At 42.7% G+C, this 20,455-nt stretch overlaps 2 protein-coding genes across 5 annotated transcripts in view; one reads left to right on the top strand and one right to left on the bottom strand.

The window, feature by feature from the left end:
* RTKN2 (rhotekin 2) overlaps positions 1-11,143 on the top strand; it is a 44,381-nt gene extending 33,238 nt beyond the window's left edge. The window contains exons 12-14 of one of the 2 annotated variants that reach the window (XR_008330505.1): positions 2,011-2,163; positions 8,727-8,809; positions 9,681-11,143. The gene's annotated coding sequence lies outside the window, so the exon portion shown is untranslated. Of the gene's footprint in view, positions 1-2,010; positions 2,164-8,726 lie in introns of both variants that reach the window. The other variant, XR_008330504.1, reaches the window with a different exon arrangement.
* ARID5B (AT-rich interaction domain 5B) overlaps positions 9,899-20,455 on the bottom strand; it is a 179,790-nt gene continuing 169,233 nt past the window's right edge. For all 3 annotated transcript variants that reach the window (XM_053388363.1, XM_053388362.1, XM_053388364.1), the window contains one exon: positions 9,899-17,583. In XM_053388363.1, coding sequence (XP_053244338.1) covers positions 15,442-17,583 — 2,142 coding nt within the window. In that variant the 3' untranslated portion in view covers positions 9,899-15,441. The remainder of the gene's footprint in view (positions 17,584-20,455) is intronic.

Below are 20,455 nucleotides of genomic sequence, written 5' to 3'. Positions count from 1 at the left end.
TTTTATATCAAGACAGCTATCAAAATGTTTATATACCTTCAGAAGAAAAATAACCCTACCAATGAGGACAACATTTCTGCTTCTAAAAGCTGATCTTTGCTATTGACCTGATGATAAAGCAAGATTCTGAAACTCTTGATTTAAGGTAGATCAAAGTTATTACCTGTCCTGACTACTTGGCATAGGGTGTGCTAGAAAACTGAATGGAGGCTGTTGCTTTACACATTACCGTAGAAGGCAACAAGGCTTCAAGATGTAGTAAAGTATGCGCCCACACTACATAAGCCAGAGAAACAGGCTGTGAGCAACTGTGTCCACTTCTGGCTTGGCTCCCCACATTATCTTTTCATGGAGCACCTGTGGTGAAAGGCAACTAGCTACCTCACAGGCAAAACACACAGATTCCACGGTGTGCTTCTTTCTGCTGGAGCCATTAAGCACCTTAAATCATAATCACAGGCTTTGATTTATTCTCCAAGGCTTTAGTTTCTGCCTGAGCCACCTACTTCAGAGCCAATCTCATGCATGTCTGTTTGGAAGCAAACTCCCTTGAATTCAATGAGGCTTACACCTACATAACTGTAATGAACCCTAGTTTCTATTTGATAGAATAAAATTTCCATATTCACTGCCTTAATTAAACACACACATCAAATTACGAGTTTTATTTATTTTTATTTACTGCAATTTATTTAAGACTGCCCAGTAACATTGTTTAAAGTTGTGTTTATGTTATATTACCAGCTGGACCAAAGACTCACATGTATCATTAGCAGTGCCCTGATCACTCGGAAGGTAAGCTACCCAGTCTATATAATCACCAGGGCTACAGAATTCCTTTGTATGGTGAAAGACTATGCATGCCAGGTCCTTGTAGTGTACATTACAGGACGTTGTGGTGCAGGAGGGACACGTGGGCTTCTTCCTACACGAAGGGACTTCCTAGTCCTGTAGGAGCTGATCAGATGTAAGCCCAGCCACCCCAATTCCATGGTAGCACCTCCAGAAGGGAGGAAATTAATGGGACAATGGGAAATGTTTTGTGTGCTGTTCTTGTCCCCCAGTCAGATAAACTGACGAGGGCTTGCAATGGCATGGACTTATGGCTCTCAGCAGCACTAATATTGCAAGACCCAGGATTTAAAGGTCTCGCAAGATTTTGAAGCAAGATTTCTGGGACCTTATAAACAGCCTCACACATGGTAAGCCTCAACTGGGCTTCCACAAGTAAAGCACAATACCAATAGCATCTCCCTCCCTCCCTCCCCACCCCCATTTTACTGCCCTCTTTTATATGGCAATGTTCTGATCAATTCTCTGGAAATCTAACGAAGTTGTGGCTATTTTGCTCCAGCACTGTGGCCTCCTTATTTGTCATCTGTACAGTCTCTGTGTGTTATGTCTGGTTCAAAAAGAATATGCAAATGATGTATGTTCTATGTTGTGGTGACCGTACTTTTGTTTTTCTCAAGCCCTTGGGATGACATAGAGTAAAAAAATAAATCAATAAGCCTTGGCTACCTTAACAGCAGCACAAATGTAGGTTGCTCATGGTCCTGTTTATCAGGTTAAGGCTAAGAGGAAGGATTTGAACCCAGTTCCGTTGTCTTCTGATATGTATTTGTACAGCTTCCTTGGCCATCTGTGTTTCTTACAGGCTAATGAAAATCCCTGGGAGCTGTTGAATGCTATTCTTAGACAAAACCTCATTATCTGGATTTCTGTACCATTGAAAGCATACAGATCACCCTGGAGAAGCTAATGGATGTAAATAAATCCACACCAATTAAGATGGTAAAAGAAAGAGAGTAATATGAAAGATCTTGTGTTCTCAAATGTGCTCTGTAACTGAATAGGGTTTTTTCATATAGGCTACATTGTTAAAGGAGTAATGCCATAATATAGCTCCACTCTGCCATTGCAAAGGAAATAAAAAACAATATAGCACGAAATAAGGTGTAATGGACCTCTTCTGTTAACAAGGACCTAATACAATTATTTTCCCCACAGGCATCATTGACAAGCCACACCTTTGTTCTCAATTGCTTCTCCCTAGTTATGCATGTTATGAGAAAATGGCTAGGAGAGAGGTTTTTCTCCTTTTCTCATAGACTAGAACCCAGGACCATCTAATACAGCTGAAGGTTGGAAAATTCAGGACAGGTAAGAGGAAGTACTTCTTTGTAACTAAACTATAGAATTGGTTCCTGCCAAATGTAGTGACAAACATCAAGTTGGATAGCTTTGAAAGAGAATTGGACTAATTCATGAACTAATTCTAGGCATCATAGCTGTGTTTTGCCTTCACCGTCAGAGGCAGTATGCTGGGAATCACTTGGAGAGACGTGCTGTTGCATTCGGGCCGTTTGTGGGCTTTCCAAACCAACTGGTTGGCCAATGTGCAGAGCCAACCCACCCTTGAGGTTGGGTGAAGCAGCCACCTGAGGTGGCAGACAATGCAAGAGGCAACCTCTCCACTGGTGCTATGCCCATTCCACTGCTTCCGCTGCCACCAGAGAAGCAATCCAGGTAAGGGAGGTTTTGGCAGCAAAGCTCTCTGGAATTCCTCCCTCTTGCTGAGCTGGTGTTCCAGGCGCCCTTGCTCCGCCACCTCCCAGTGGCGAGGTTGCATTTCCTTGAGGGAAAGGTACCAAACCATCTCTGGCCGCCCCTGTCAATGTGAGAACAGGATGGCCTCAATGGTTTTTGGCTTGATCCAGCAGTGATATTCTTATTTTCTTATTACTTTAGGATACAACTCATAAGTTGTCGTGCGGGGGACTTATTTGGGCCAGAAAATATCATATAAATATGAAAAATATTGCAGGTCACGGTCTGTGGAAGTCTGCTGGGGTAGAAGATCTTTTGAAGTCTCTTTCTCGCGGTCTTTGAAGCCCAGAATTATAGCCCACTCCCTGCTTGCTTGGTCCCTGGCTCAGTCCAACTCTACGCCACAGGTACACATATGCGGGCAACTGTTTTCTGGGCAAATACATTGGTTTTATTTATAAAGCGGGCAAGAATTGGCACTCTATAAACAAAGAGAACAGGAAATGGCCATTGGGCAACAGCTTTTTCTACCAGCCCTAGGAGCCTTCAGAATAGAGCTGCAGCCATGGGCATTATGTGTGTGTCTGTCTTGGTGAACTGAGTGGAAGCCTATGAGCCACAGGAATTCAACAGTGCTTTATTTTCCGTTGTAAGGTTGCTAAAGTTGTCAATATTGCTTTGTGGATTATGAGTGGTGTAATGCTTTGTGAATCTTATGAAATGACTTTCTTGTGGTTGTGCTGTTTAGCTTATTCTTTTCATTTTGTTAATAGTGTTTACTGTGTTTTATAGAAGGTTGTTGTTTTACTGGTGATTTGTAATTGTTTTACTGTTGATTCTATGCTTTGATACACCACAAGCAAGTACGAAGCCACTATTGTATCTGAGAAGCTATCACTGATTTTTAAGTAATGCATTGGAGTGAAGGTTAAGGGTGCAGTGCAACCCAAGACATATCTAAACTGATGTGAACCCCATTGACTTCAGTGGGGCTTCCTTTCTCCAGGGGAGTGGGTATATGATCCCAGCCCAAGTTCCATTGATCTCGGAAAAACTTAAGCACATGGGACTGGTTTTGTGCCTTATTCTGTGTGCTCATCCTGCTCCACAACGCCATCTTATATCACAGCAAAGTTTTCCTTTCCTTTCCCCACTTCCATGCTGTATATAAGAAGCATTTGTTCAGCTGCTTGGAATGATGGGCTGTGCATTTTTCAAAGGCATTACTTAACTCAGAAGAGGTACAGTTTAAGTATCTTTATGGATATCTCATTTCTTATGAATTTTTCAATAGGAGATAAAATGAGGTAATGTGCAATGGAGAGAGGAAGCTGTGGGCTTTTTTGTAGTTGTTGTTACTTCTCCCTTTTCAAATGGTTTTGTTTTGTTTTTAAAAATCTGTCATTTGCAGGAAAAACACCATGTTTAATATACAAAATCTTGTGGCTTGAAAGAACCTTTTCTTCCCCTCTCAGACTCTATTTTGTTCTGCCTATGTAACCCGGGAATTTGGATAATTTCAACCTTGGTTAAAGCCCTTGTAGCTAACTAAAATGAAACTTGTTAAGAGGTCAGCAATGATAAAAGGGGGATAATGGTCACATGTTATTTACTAAACAGATTCCTGTGTACACATTACTGCTTTCTCTGGCTCCATTGTGCTCCCACCTCTGGTGCTTGAAGCCAAGGTACACATGCCGTTAGCCACAATCCATAGGTATCCTGTAGCTTCTGGAGAATCTTTCCTGTTTGATGGGCTTTCTTTCCCTTAAAGGAGCTTCCATCCAATTAGAAAATGGAAGCCATTGTTGAACTGGGGTGCATACATTTCAGGCAGCTGATACACAAGTGCAGATGACAAATTCAGTCAACTGAAGTTTGGTGCAGGGAAACAAAGCGGTTAATGTGTATCAGGTGATGTATCAGGTGTATCAGGTGATGACATCCCTGCCCCCCGTCTGGTTCTACAACCACTTGATTTAGCCTGGCAAATAAAAGTGAACCTTCCCTCTAGGATGCTTGGGTCATCTTCTGCACCAGGGTGGAGCTCCTCGTCACTCCAAATGTATCACAAGTGCATCAAATACCCTTTTGCCGTTTTGTGGTCAATATGGCGTCCATCCTTTTTTTGAAGCTTCGGTGATACTTCCTTCTTTTTGAAAGCTTTTGTTGTGTTGTTTTGTTGCATGCTTCCTTTGTCTTACTGGAATATGAATGCTGAACATTCCACCCATACCTTGAGTTTTGAGTGTAGCACATAAAATGAATAGCCCTCAAGAGAGGAGTGACAGTAATACAGCTGCCTTTGTGAGATGGGGAAAAAGCACACTGTTCAACCAAGCACCACTTGACCAGTTTCTTACATTTCGTGGGAACTGTTCTAGCCATTGATATGGGACTGAGATGCATACTAAGAGGTTCATGGCTCTCTCCTCTGCTGCACACTTCTGTGTGTGTGGCTGGACCAGTTACTTTTCGATGTCAGCCCTGCCCATCTGCAGTATGGGGGTGATAGGCTACGTTTACTAAATTGCTGTTACATATTTTCAGAATTGCTATGTTCCTGGATGGAGGACATTCTAAACTTTTATTTGGTAGCCTCCTTCCAATAGTTAGCATAATAACTGGGAAAACAGAAAGTACTAGATTTCTTCTATATATACACCTCTAGGTGTTTATCTATGCTTTCTAGATGGGGTGAAAACTTTTCATTTTTAGTTTTTACTGCACTTTTTAAAAACTCAGCTCAGATTAATTATCTGTATAGAGGAGAAGCAGATATATCTAGGGCATGGGTAGGCAAACTAAGGCCCAAGGGTTGGATCTGGCCCAATCGCCTTCTCAATCCGGCCCGCGGGCAGTCCGGGAATCAGTGTGTTTTTACATGAGTAGAATGTGTCCTTTTATTTAAAATGCATCTCTGGGTTATTTGTGGGGCATAGGAATTTATTCATACCCCCCCAATATAGTCCAGCCCCCCACAAGGTCCGAGGGACAGTGGACCGGCCCCCTGCTGAAAAAGTTTGCTGACCCCTGATCTAGGGGTTATACACGCAAAATGTTCCCGGAGGTATTGCAGTTCTTTTAAACGTGTATGTGTCCTTATCTTCATTATTATGGTGGTAATAAGGCTGCCATGAATGCAAGGTTAAAACTTGCTCTAAAGAGAGAATGGTTTGCGCCAATCACCAACTCTCCCTTTGAACAAGCTTGTTTAAGCCAGAGTTTGTCTCAAAACAGTTTTGCTTCTTCCTCTGCATTTTCTTGATTGAGATCTTCACAGCACTTAAGGAGCATTCACATGATTGATTGCAGTGGCTGAGCAACATAAATATCTACTTGAAATGTCATTGTGTCTTAATGCAATATCAGCCTTTGCAGGGTTGGGGAATAATCATTCCCTGCAACGCACACATTGTCAAATGGACGAATTAATTAAACTGGAATCACAATGTTCTGAGAAAATACATATATAAAAATACAAGCGTGTTAAGGAATTATAGTATAAAAATTACCTTGTTGTTTAATTGCTACATATATTGCTGCATTGAATGAATTCAGCGAGGTCTCCTCCTAGGGACCATATATCAGATCTGCTGTTTTGAGTAGTCCTCAGTCTATTGTGAAAAATATTTGTATTTCTAGCAATATCATTCACATTTTGGGGGGGTCACTTTAGTTTTATTTAGGTTTGTTATACATCCCTGAGATATGACTAAAGTCTTGAGGGGCACGTTATGGTTTAAAGAAATGCAGACTATTGCTTAAGCAAAAATAAATAAACTGGGAGACAGATTTCGCTTGAGCTGTAGAGTGCAGTCGTGAAGAGTGAGACTATGAGTGTGACCTAGGAAGTCTGCACCAGTTCCTGGTTTGGTGAGTCCTGTGGCCAAGAAGCTGTTGGGAAGGGGTTGGGACCTCCTCCTCTGGGGTGCTTGACTCCAAACACACGCACAGCACAATTACTTCCTTCTCCTTTGCAGGTCTTGAAGCCTATTTCAGGCAGCTTTTTCTTTAAAAGGTACCGAGATCCTACTGCTATTATTAGCTGTGTTTGAGAGGTGTGATTGTTTTTTTTTTAAGGGTTAGCTAGTTTTAAATATTTTAGCACACGATTCTTTGAGTATAAGTAGAGCTTCCCATGTAAGCGGATATTTGCTAGTAAAAGCCTGTCAAAAATTAATGTCAAGATTTATGGTCTAACAGTAAGTCTGAAATGTTATCTGTCAGTTTGTAGCTGTTCATTTTTTGGTTTTTTTATTTTGGCTGGTTCCCTCAAAGGAATAGGGCACAGCAGCTGGACAAAGACTGGGCTCTTCCTGGGTTCAGCGTTTATGCTCCGACCGTCTCCCTTATGCAGTCAGTCAATAACTGCGCTGGCCAACTTTCTATTTTCTATCAATAAACATCACGGTGCACAAAGAGCTCAATCCTATGATATCTTCTCTGAATAATAAAAGTGTCTTTTCCTAATGGCAACCATCAGCCCCGGGGCTTGTTGGAGAGCATCTCCAAATCCTGCAACAAAAGCATTTGCTGGAATGTGAAATCCCTACAGAGGGCAGATGCTGTAAGGCGTTTTTTCTTTTTTTTAAAAAAAAGGCACAGAAATTTTTACATTAGTTCCTAATCTGTGCAGCAAAGGAAGCGCTCTCTCTCTCTCTCTCTCTCTCTCTCTCTCTCTCTCTCAAGCAAAACTGCAATTGTAGCAGTTTCTGTTTATAGACGGTTTTGATTCTCCATTTGGGAATTACTGGACAACAGAGAAAGAGAGATTTGGCTGCTGTGCAGTCATTAGGAGCTGCTGTTCCTTGAACAGACTTCCACTTATTCATCACATTTGGCACTGCACTGCTAAAATAACCCTGACCAGGAGTCTCATCTTCAAATTAGGGCACGGGCGGTGGGGGAAGGGGATGCATGCTGAACGGGCTGGCTAGGACAGGAGGAGGGACACAGCAGCCATCCCCCCCCCCACTTCCGAATTGGCCTTTGGTCTGATCCAGCAGAGCTACTCCTGTGTTCCTAAAAAGTAAGCAACAAAACAAAAGGGGATGGGGATGCAGCCAGGCTCTTGCTTCTGCAATGGAACATAATGAGTGCCTGTGCCTGAGCTGCAAAAACATACTCTGCATTTAATGCCCCCCCCCCGAATCCTGGGAATTGTAGCTGTGAGCAGTAAACAGTAGTTTACTCCTCACAGAGCTACAATTCCCAAACAACACCGCCTGTTTCTATTCACAGAATGATTCGATATTTTAAATACCAGCCCCTCCTCCCCTTGTTAAAAAGCTTTTAAAACAATGCTTTGTGGACAAATGAATGTTTTAAAACGTAGGGTGTGCAATAATGCAGGGGTTGCTTTTTAAGCACATGCATGCTGTCTCTTCTGTCTTTAATGGTTAAACAGGCCAGCTCTTGCCCATTCAGAAATCTCTGAAAGGGCTGGCTGTGGGCCAGCTCCAGATGTGAGCGAAACAAATCGTGTACACCAACGGGTGGCTCTGGGTACAGGGATGTGCATCCAGTCATATCAATGAGGCCTGAATGAGCATTGTGAGATGGGCTGGGGAATGTGCCCACAGCTGTGCAGTGGCATCCAGATGTGCTGCTTGTGCACATGGATTTCCCTCGCCAGACTGAGGTGTTCTTTACATTTAAAAACGTGTCTGGGGAATCAAACATTCTGAAAAGGATTACGGGTTTCACAAATGAAGTAGTAAAAGTCTTTCTCTAAAAGCTGTCTGGTTGGCTGGTGTTTTTGTTGGTCACAGGGCAAAAAATGTGCATGATGCCATCTTGTGGCCAAACGTTTCCACTTTTTATGCACCAGAATAGCCACAATCCAGCAACCAGTGAGGTCTTTCAGCCTAATCTGCAGCATAGCATTGTTTTGAAGATGATAAAAAAAGAGAAAAGATTGGTGCAGGAGGAAAGGGAAGTAGATCCATATGCTTCTTGGCAGAAAGGTAGGGCATCAAATGTAGTGAATAAAAAAAAATATGACAAATAATTTGGGGGCCCATTGATGTGATCAGACTGCATGGCCCAAAATCATTAGATGGTTTAATCTTACTGCAGTACTGTACTGAGTTTATTAACATGAAAGGCCTAGGAAAACAGTAATTCTGTAACTACTTAAATTTTGCTGATCACCTTGAAATGATGTTTTTTAGGATGCATATTCTGACATTGTTTTGGGCATGGCTTGCTGTTGGAGTAGCAAATACCTGGAAACCCATGTTGTGGCCTAATCGAGGTGAGATTCCACTGCGTTTTTTTCTTGAGAATAAGTTATTGATACTGTAATGGCAGGGGGTTTTTTTTGCTGTTTTTAACAATAATGTGCTTAGTAATTATTTTTGTTAAGCCCTGCAATTGAGACAATGAAGATTTGATTTGGGGTTGTTATCCGACAGCGTGCTGTCAGGCTGGTCAATATTTTGTGTGTGTAGCGCACTGATTGACTCATGATGTGAGATAATGTTCTCTTTTATCTTAGCCTTACTGGTCCTTGGTAAATCCAGGTTACTCAAGCGTCAGTTTGACTGCCTGTACATACTTGTGTAATATTTACCATGTTATTTCAGAGCCTTTGATGGAAGGCATTGCATAAGAACAAAGCCTCGTTTGTTTCTTAAAAGACTAGATCCACACTCACATGGTGCTGCGGAGCAGACAGGGAATCCTGCCATTTGCCTTTGGGAATGCTCTGAGGATCCCCTTGTACCCAGTAAAGGGTACGACCCGCATTACAGCTTACATGTAGCTCTTTGTAAACTTAGCCAGCTAAGCTTTAAAACAAATTAGATCCCCCTTTCCATTATTAAAGGAGGATCATTCTAATGCCTCTGAAAGCAGGAAAATCTCTTCTTCAACCTGAAGTTATCAATGGAGGTCAGCTTCTTATCCGTTGACTTCCATCAAAGAATACCAAGTACAGTATCTCCCCACAACTGTCAACACCAGAATAAGTTATGCGAAGTAATTCTATGGAATCTATGGATTATGCAAATATGTGTGAATTGTGTTGCAGAATGTTTATAGGTTGCAGAATTTCACTTTTCTAGTCATAAAATTGAAGCTATCTTTGGGCTAGAGGTTTTATCTTTCGTTTTCAATGCACACAGATCTCTCCAGCCCCATTCCTCCATCTATGAAGATGACTATATGTAAACAAACTTCTCTCTCCCGATAAACTGCGACCTTGCCTTTCTTTCATCTGACTCTCGGCATGGGGACCGAGCTGTCCCCAGATTGCTGCTGCTGGGAGGTTAAAAGGGTTGAATACAGAAATCCCTTGGGTGATAAAAAAACTGTTTACAAATGTATTAAACATAAAAGGAAACAGATAGTAACATTTTTTATTAAATATTACAGTGGATCAAAAAGTACAAAATATCTTTGCTTGCTATGTGATTGGGAAACTATTGGCACATAATACAGTATCAAAAGCATTAATACATACAATTTGGAAAACATACAAAAATTGAGTGTTTATAGTTGGCTCAGCTTTTCTTTCTTTCTTTCTTTCTTTCTTTCTGGTAGTGTTTAAACTTATTTAATTTGAAAGGTTACTCAGTAACCCTTTTATTCTTTTAAAAAATGGGAAAACTATATAATATTACTGGGCCATTTTTTTCTATATACAAATAATCACCTTACAGAGCATATAAGCTACAATAACTTGAATCACAAGAATGTATACACTATTTACAACAAAAGAACGCTCAAAACAAAGTATAAACAGCTAGTAGATTATGCTGCCTTTGTTAGACCATATTTAAAACTATGGGAGGGGAGGAATACATGTAAAATATCAAATACATTTACAGCTAACACCGGTTAAGTGCTCAATAATGATAGTTTCAATACTGCAGACCTCATTATCAGTGAAATATTTTCCCACTATAAGCATTACGAATTGTGAAATGGGGCCAGGCTTGACTACGCTCATTGCTGTACAATTGGATCACATGGAATAACGAGTGAGTAGAAGCCAACCTCTCCCTTTAAAGGCACACACCACACAACCTATTTCTGTGGCCATCTACTGGCTTCTGTGAGCCACACAACAGAATAGGACAGAGCTTGAACATATGGGGACTAGTCAAGAAAACAGTGAGACAGAAGTGACTTTGGCTCTGTTTAACTCTTGCACGGCTGCTGCCTCTCTGGTTGCTCCAGTGCCACCCCCAGTTAGGGCTGCTTACACAATTAGGCATCACCCGAGAGACATTTCCCTGAGTGGCGGAGGAACAACTACACTATCACACCATTCCAGCTAACGTGTAAAATGGGGCCAAAATTACTCTCAGCTTTTCTTGATGCAGAAGTTACCTGGAGTGGAATGGAAACAGTAACAATCCCATTACTCCAGGTACTATATTAAACAGGGCTCAAGTCACAGGTTTCATTGGCTTGCGGCCTGCGTGCTTAAGGATTCATGGAGCAGTTCAATAAGCCAGGAACACTTCTTAGCTTTATGTTGGGCTTCAGATGGAAATGGGAAACTCTTCTGATTACTAAAGTGAGAATCCGGTTGCAAACGGCCTCACCCAACACAAACCCCTCCCCATGTCAATGGCTTCTATCGGGGGGAGGGAAAGGTTTTCTTTGTCTTTAATCTCATCAACCTTCAGAATCTTTAATGAATCCTGAACAGAGTGAGTTGGAATTGCAACATTTCTTGGGACCAACTCATGGTAAATAGATTTATCACTCTGTTGCCAATTAAACTGTTTTCTTTACCAATCTACCAATAACAAAAAAAACTTGTGCAATTTCATTCAGTAAGGCCCCTTGAACTCAAACAAAGCAAACAAAGCCCCATTTAAGTCACAGAAAGTAGTCTTCTGCCAGTGGAAAATGCAATACTTAATAGAAATCATGGATTTTTAAAAAGCATTCTTAGGCAACCCACCCCACCAATGGTATGAGCTATGTCCTCATTGCTCTTCATTTACCCTCATCTTGGCCAATGCATCATGAGCTTTCTAAAAATAAGCCAATCTTCCTATTGAAAAAAGCAAGAGGAACACACACAAAAAGGGGGGGGGAATCAATTAACCCTGCACTGTGATCTGTCCGAACAACTTTCAAAACAATGCATGAAACTGAAATTGGAGACTTACAAAATAAGCACACGAGGTTAAGATTTAACAGTATGGTTATCAAATCAAACTTTCAAAAATGAGTCATCCTAGGGTTGTGGGATTTGGAATAAATGGACAGTCAAGTACCCTCATATGCACGCATAGCTCCTGTGCAGGAGGGCAGCCCCATTCCTTTCATGAGGGTGGGGAGCTAAGTATGTGCCAGAGGATTTGTGCACAGTGCGACCCTCTCTACTGGAGGGAAAGGGGTAGGATAGGGGCGTACCACTGTAAGCAATGTGGAGCTACCTCTGCATGCAGTAAATGACTTGCTAAGGGTGTGCTGTTCCAAAACGAGGGACAATCCTTTTAAAACAAGGGACATCCCTTACTGTAAGGGGGATCAGGCAACCCTACATGCAGATTATCCCAAACAAATCAGAGATGCATTACATCCTGGATTACCAAACCAGGCACATAATTCTAACAGTCATTGCAGGCTTATACAACCCTGCCAACTTCCCCTCCCCCTCCCCACCTTGATTATTATATTAGTCAGGTTTAGTGCAATTTTTTTGTATACTAATAATGCCCTCTATGGCATCTGATCAACTTAGAATGTGATTGTTGTTTTTTTTTGAATGCTCCGAGCACAGCAGGAAAAAGAAAAGCAAAAGTCGGCGTTGGCACATTTATCTTCTAAAGTCTACTAGCCTGCTTATGCATCATCAGTTCATATAATTTTACCACAAGAACATAAAAGCGTTAAATTGAAGATAACATCGATCTTTAACAGTAGATGTCTATTATTTTGTTGTTTTTTTCCACCATTGTATATTAAATAGGTTACATTATATATTGCAGTTGGCTTCATATCACAGGAAATTTCAATATAGGATGTTTGGCATGCATGCACGATGTTGCTTAAGTAGTTTCCACTAGTTTCCAGTAGTTTTGATTATTACTGTATTTGAATTGCAATCTGGGATGGGTTCAGCTCACAACCGATTTTCACATTGTAAAATGCCTCAAAAAGTTCAGCCTCTCTGGGTGGCTGTCCATACTTCCAGACCCAGCACAGAAAGGTTCCTCCAAATAAATCCACATCGTTGTAGGTTGATTTTCCCCATGGAAAAAACCCAAACCCACCAGCTTCACTTGCGGACTTGTCACTCTTCAAATTATACCTTGTGACTGGGGTGTGGGGCTGCATTTTAGCCTCATGGGGAGGACCTGCCCCACCACCAACTCAAGCTGATCGCTGTTGAGCCAAGTGCTCAGTGGGCTGCCATGGCCATGCTGTGTGGCCAGCGATGATGGCAGAGAGGTATGGGGCAGCCTCAACATATTGGGCTGCCTTTGATGCTTCCTGAATGGGAGGTGGAAACTCAGCAAATCCACGAGAGACACCGGAACCAAAACGAGTGGAAGCTGGCATTGTTTCTTTGATTTGAACAAAGCCAGCTTCACGGCAGCACCTGACATTTCCTCCCTCTCTGGTGGGAAACATCACTTGTGCTGGTACACGGTGTCAGAGAGGAATATGAGATGGGGCCAGAGCACACGGTCCTGGGGGCTTCCTACCTTAGCACCAGCTTTCAAGTGTTCTGATTACACACATTGGGTGCTTGCTTTCTACACCAAGGTTATGTCCCTGCGTGAACAGCAATGGAAGCTTCAGCAAAGGGCTCCTAGAAAGCCCTCAGCTGCTCACTCAAAGCCGCTGACAAAGGGCTCTTCGAACACCTTTCCCTCCCAAGAGGAACAGCAATACAGGCTGAATGAAACCTTCCCTTTTGCACCTCAGGTGCTCATGCACAAGCCAAGGCCAAAGCAAATGAGAGTGAGCAGCCAGCTGCAATCTATAAGGGTAGGACTCTTACTCTTGCTGTTCCCATGGGTGTGTAAGGGGTGTGTGCATGCACTAAAAGGGCCCTTGAGTGCTCCTCTAAAGCCTCCAAGCTTGCACAGTAGCAAGTCAGTGGGTGGAGCCATGCCTGCCAGCTCTTCGAGCCTTTCCTCACACCAAAATATATCCCCTTTTATACTTCAGCTGCTGCCCTTTGTGCTGCGGTCCTGACCCTGCAATGATCTGAGCACCCTAGCTCATTCCAGCAAAATATCTCAAGGCAATTTTTAGCTTTCAGCAGGAAGACTCTCAGGAGAGTCAACAGGGTACTCTGGCTCAGGCTTCAGAAATGCCACTGGCATGGAACTTTTGTTCAATAGGACCAGAGAGTCAAAGTCAAGTAAAACCGGGCTTAAGTGGTTTGTAGATTAAGCTGCCATTTTTGTTTTGAGTCCAAGCCACATGGTCAGAATACTTTGCTGGAAGAAGGTGGGATGTTCAGCACTTTGGAGGAGGACTCCACCAAGCAAGAGTTCGACCAGTTCATAGCCCAAAGGTGACCCTCAAAAGACTGACTTCCAGATTTGGAACAGCTCCTTGCTATTATCTTTCTCAGAACGTTTATACGTTCTCACCCATCTCACTTCAGCAGCACAGAATCCAGACCATCTTTAACTAAAATGCTTCACCTTCTTTCTCTCCTAACGGCTGAAATTCTTGAAATAGTTTAACAGCCCACAATGAAGGTTCTTTAGAACACCAATGTTATTGAGTAACTTGTTGCCAGCACAGTCTCCTAAGCATGTTTCCTTTCTGGTATGCAGGACAGTTTCACAGCCTAGATAAGGTTAAGTACAATTCTTAACAAATTCACAGACCATGATACAGGAAAACCAGATCCCAGTGGCCAGTAAAACAGCAAAGTATGAACAATTAGAGAACCATTTTGATGGGTGAGGGGAACGCTCAGCACCTTTGAAGGATCTAGTCGCTTGAGAAGGAACTGATGTTTGGACTCAGCTGCAATTGTGTGATCTACAGTATGCTTCTCTCTCCATTGGAAAGGTTCATTGAAAAAGGATGCTTTTGTTTTGTAAACAATGACATTACCACCCAAAAAGCTGCTCTAAAAACATAAGCAGAAAGGGGGAAAGGAAGGGGGAAAATATAAACACATTAAAAAAAGAAGCCCTCAATAACCAGCGCCTTTTTTTCTTTTACCAAAAAGAGGTTGCAAATGAAAAGAGACTGTTCTTTTAAATTAAACAGAGCACAGGATAAGTTGAAAATAACTTGCATAAATTATACAAATGAACTTGACGCTGGAGATTCTTTTGTTTTGTTTCTGAAGCAGATATGTAAAGTCTAATTGGACAGTGTTTACTTTTCCTGTTTTGATAGTGTTAAGATGAAATGCTATGAAGTTTCTGCTATACATTGCATTGATTTGAAATCTGAAAAGTCAGAAAACAAAATGGTACCCAAAGAAGCAATATCCGTAGATCATTTGCTTGTTCCACTTTCTCTCTCATCAGACCTGCCTCTTTTTCTACTTGAAATGCTCCAAAACCCACTCTTTTTTAAGGGGGGGGGACACAAACAAACAAACAAACACCTTTTTTCTCCTCCAAGATAAGGGGGGTGGAGCCTAATGTTCCCCTTGCTCTTCTCTGACTCTTGTTTTCCGCATGATACAGATACTTTTGCGAACCTTCTTTGCAATGTGAAATGACCATGGAGGAGTAGATGCAGGAGCCCAAAGTAAAAAAACAAAGCCCAGGCGAATCGACTGTCTTGCTTGACCCTCGATCAACTCTGAAGCCTTTAGCAATGAGGGACAAAACTGCTTATTGGTTAACACAAATAATCGGCTTTTTGTTTAAATTTTGCAAGACATCACAGGCTAAAAGGAATGTAGTTGTTTGTTGTTGTTTTCCAAGGGAGGATTTACAGTTTTGTGCTCGGATGTACAGAAGACAACTGAGAAGGCGGGAAAGCAGCCTGAGGATTGATAGCAGCCAAAGGATAAATGTTGTTGTGCAAAAGGTCGCCATATGAACTTCCTACAGGTGTGGCTGCAGCTAAGTGCCTGTAAAGCTGCTGTGAGTTTCCAGGGGACGTAAGGAACTGTCTTTGCACCATGAACGAGTGGAGAGCCAAAGGCTGCATTAGCGGAGAAAGCACTGCCTGATTTTTCAAGTATTGTAGAGGATGAGAATACCCAGCTGGGATGCGGTTGCTCAGGCTGCTGCACAATGTCCCTGGGTACAAGCCTGTGAAGATGGGGCTGGAGAGGGGAAACTTGTGGCCCTCCAGCATGCCGCCGGGAGGGAGGACGTGTGCTGATTTGCTGCCCTCGGCCTCTTGCTCGAGACCCTTGTCTTTTGCAGGGGCTTCCTTTGGTAAGCGCAGGGGCGAGACTGCTCGGATCTTCTTTTCCGAAATGGCTTTGTCCAAATCCTCCAGGCTGCGCTTCAGAGGCCGAGCTGCCCCAATGGTTTGAGCATTGGTTTTGTGGCTTAGGATGGGGTGGCCCATGCCCTCCATCTTCCTTGGGGTCTGCTGTTTGTTGGTCCTGAGAAGAGGCTCGCCGTGCTTCTTGGGGGCCGACACCGTCATTGGAGAAACACGACAAGCTTTGGGGTTGCAGTCTATGCTCAGAGGCTGGCCGCTCAAGGCTTGGAACTGGGATATGCTTTTGCTCTCCACCGAAGCATGCAAGAGGGAAGATGACCCCAGAGCTTTTGCAGTCTGTTTGGGAGTACTTTTAGGAAGACTCAGATCTGTCGGCTGATCATCAGAAGAGGCTTCCATGGGGCTCTTTTTCTCCGGCTGATGGAGAGGCGGGTGGTAGCTTAAGCTTCGCTTGTCTTGGTGCTTGTGTTGAGGGAACATGGAAAGGGCTTCCGTATCTCTATACATGTCTCGGTGGAGGTACTTTGACGTCTGTTCATTATTAAGGTGGTGTTCGGTGTGCCTGTAAAGGCTGTGCAGGTGAGGAGATGAGTAAAAGTCTGCCAAGAAAGCAGGCATGTGGGAGTGGTGCAGCGCCCTTTTTTCATTCATTCTATCTTTCATGTCCTGGATTTCCGACTTTAGTGCATAGGATTCGGCCAGAGCACTCAGGTGTTGTTTGGTGAAATCGCAACATTCAGAATCTGTTTTCTTGAGTAGCAGTTCGTGCCTGTAGGTTTCACTAGCAGACTTCCTCTCGTCCGAATTCTTGGGTTTGAAACTCTGTACGTGTTGGATCACAGATGGCCTGCTGAGTGCCGCAGCATCCATCCCAGAGGCATGGGAAGCCTGTGGCATGCTTGACAACAGGTCCTCTTTGCTGCTTAATTTCTTCTTGCTGATCAAAGGTGGTGGTGAGCCGTAAGGGTAGCTGCAGGAGAGGGTTGCTCCACTGACTTGTGACAAGAGCTTCTTCTTTGCCAGAGGTGACATGATGCCCGGGTTGCCTTTGGAGTAGAGCAGTGGTGTGCAGCTGAAACCAGGCTCACCATTAAGGGAACTCGGCACTTCTTTCTCTTTGAACATGTCGAAATTTTGTACTACAAGGACTTTGGGACTCTGTTTCAGTGCATTGTGTATGTCCTCATTTCCTAACTGATCCACTTTAACCGTGCAGTTGGCAATGTAGTCCGCCATCTCTGGGAGTTTATCGTCTTCCATCTCACTTTGACTTGGAAGTGGGAGTTGGATAGTGGGAAAGTTATTAAATGGAATTTCTTGGGCACTACTTTCTAGGTCGTCTGTGAGACAGTGAACTCTTTGTTCCTGCTTTACCTCATCTGGGTCCTCTGACAGACTGGGGATTTTCCCGACTGTGGAATTCAAGACCTCATCATCTTCTGGGGACACCAAAGCACTGGAGACAGAATCTTTGCATGGCATCTCCTCCTTGACTTCCTCACTGTTTGAACTGACCTCTTCAAAGTCTGTATTTTCCAATGATGGCATCCCAGTTACATCTAGTGGAGAAACCTGGGACTCTTCTACAGGCAGCTTCATCTCCTCTGCGACAGTTAGCTCAGATGAGCTTTTCTGGTCTGGACATTCTTGAACTTTCTCTTGTTCCGATGATGCCTAATAAAACATTTTAATGGAGAAGTGTAAGAAAGCACTGTAGCATGAAAGGCATGAAATTCTCAACCAAGACATAGTGGCATCTCTCGGAAACAAACTTGTCCATCATGTTGAGCACCAAACGCTTTAATAGCCACTATCACATTTCAACACAGACATCTACCCTGGCAGTATTGTAAACATTAAAGTATAATTACAAATGTCTTAATAAGTCATAGGTGATTCTTTGTTTTATTTCGTTACCAGGCAGCATAAAATAGGCTCCATTGATATGCTGACTAGGCAGCGTTTATGCTGAGGCCATTTTTTAGTTAAGAGGACCACCGCTGTGTTGACAATGGCATTTAGAAAGATCTAAGATTGTTTTCCATATTTAAAACACGCACTCCCAAGCATGCTTGACTTGACTTTTATTTATTATTTATTAAAAAAGTATTTCTAAGCTACTTAGGATTTAAAAATGGTGCATGCACAAAGTATAAACCAACATGAACACTGTAAAACAACATCATAAAAACAGAGATAACAAATGGATCTCTCTTATTTTAGACCTGATCTCTTGGCACTACTAAAACCAGCGCTTACCAAAATGAATCCCCCCCCCCATGAAAATATATAAAATGAAGTCTGTGGGTGGGCGGGGAGCAAAGCTTCGCTGACGCGTTCTGAAACAATTGGCATTGTGGCTCATTTGGGCTTCTTTTATTTAGAGATTAGAATAAAGTTGTCAACATGCAGCAAGAGCATTTTTGCCCTCTTCCAGATATAGCTTTCCTGAGTTATAGCCAATGAGGCTCCATCTCTTTATGCTCCTTCATTAATAAAGCTTGTGCACTCAATTCTCCCTATTCATTCCATTATGTAGACGAATGAACTGTGACCTTGAAGGTCATTAGAGTGCTCCATCTGTGATACAGCTGACTGACAACCCTTTTCAAAATTACTGTCATTCTCTTGCGGCATGCCTCTTAGTAGAAGGCAGTCATAAAGCAGCGACGTTGTCTGAGCTCTTCTATTATTATTGTTAACACCCCCCACCCCACCCGCTTCTCTCTTTCTCAGCTGTAAAGAGGAGGCATCGGAAAGTTATTATCTAAATGCTGCATTAGAGGGCGTCATGTGAGAGATGGATGCAAGGCAGCCAATGCATCACAATCTTCTCCAAGATTTACGTCTTTGCAGCTGCTTTTAAATTTTCCTATGTGTTTGGGTTTTTCTATTTCCTATTAGTTAAAGTGTCCGTTACTCATTGTGACTGTTTCCATAATTTTTTCCGCAAAGAAACTCAAAGTAAAAGATGCCTTTTGCAGTCCAAATATCATCATTAGCCCTTTTGCGAAAATTCTAACATTGGCCTCCAGAGCTTATACAATTACAGGAAAATACCAGACAGATGAGCAAAGCAGACGGAGAAAAACTGATAGTTAATAACTGGATCTCTCTCTCTCTCTCTCTCTCTCTCTCTCTCTCTCTCTCTCTCTCTGGTTGGGCAACACTTTGATAGGAGCTTGCAGTTGTGCTACAGCAGCATGTACGAGAGGAATAATAATATTTCATCTTGTACTCAGTTACAGCCATCATAACAAAACAGAGTCAAATGTAATGCTAAACTGAACTGTAACCAATTAACAGCATGCTCACACAAACAGTTATGAGTCATTACAAGATAGCTTTCTCCCTCATTGTTCACGCTGAAAAACATTTCTTGAAAAATATTTGAAAGTGCATATTTCTCAGGATGTGTCAAGTTAAAAATCTTACCACTTGGAGTACTTTTACAGGATTATTTTAAATGGGAACTATTCACATATTTGCAGAAACACGAAGCCTGAAGGCAGATCATAATCAAGAGAGATGTATGCTTATTATTTCAACATGCACACTGGGTTCTTTTGACTGTTTTCAGCCTAATAAAAACTTCACGCACAGCACTGAAAACTGATTTCAAAACCCAGGGCAGTTAAGATGGGTAAGTTACCATTTCATAGATTGATGGGCCGGGGCATGGCATTTTGGGTTACTTGAAATGACTGGTGGCCACTGTGGATGGGGGCTCAGCTTACATTCGCCACCTCTGAAAACCATCTGAGGAGGGTGTTGCAGGGAAGCTGCTGTGTGGCGGTGTGGCTGGTGGGCGCTTCGGCCAGTCCACAACCTGGTTGGTTACTGGTGCCAGGCCTGGGATTGCCGCCTGCTAAGTTTTAAAACAGCCTTAGCGAATCAGGCTTCCACAAGACACAAAAGCTATTACTACGTGCAGGTAGTCCAGCTTCCTGGTAAACTGGTATGCTGAAGCTGGTTAGATAGGGCAGAGCTGCAGGACGTTGGATGTATGCACCACAAATTCACACAAACACACACATATATGGTAGGACTGCAATGATCAGCCAATAGCTTAGATCAGGCATGTTCAGTTCCCAAGAGACTGTGATCAAAACTGACAGTGATCTACACATTGTCATTGGAGGGAGGAGGAGCGTGTGTGGATTGCCCAGAGTTGTTGAGCTTTTTGGAAGGAGGATTGCAGAGTTTTTAAGCTTTTCCCCTGTAACTTTTTGTGCACGACAAGGAACCAGCAATCTACCAGGATCAGCCAGGGATCTGGTTGGACATCCCTGGCTTAGATGAAGTGGCCAAAAATGTGTCCCTGGCTAATCAGGAAAGGCAGTTTTTATCACTCTAATAATTAATCAATAGAATTTTCATAAATTTGTTATGTTTCTGAAGAAACATAGAATACTCTTCTTCTCCTTAGATGATACATGCATGCCTGTTTGTATGTATGTATGCAGCAGGGCATCATCTTATAAGAGAATGCAGGGCTTTTCAGTCCCCGGAAAGTCCAAAATGGCCAAGATGGGAGGAAACCCGC

Source organism: Podarcis raffonei, chromosome 5 (assembly GCF_027172205.1).
Source record: "Podarcis raffonei isolate rPodRaf1 chromosome 5, rPodRaf1.pri, whole genome shotgun sequence".
Classification (NCBI taxonomy): domain Eukaryota; kingdom Metazoa; phylum Chordata; class Lepidosauria; order Squamata; family Lacertidae; genus Podarcis; species Podarcis raffonei.
Note: the sequence above shows the minus strand (reverse complement) of the source record. Positions and strands in the feature narration are given on the sequence as shown.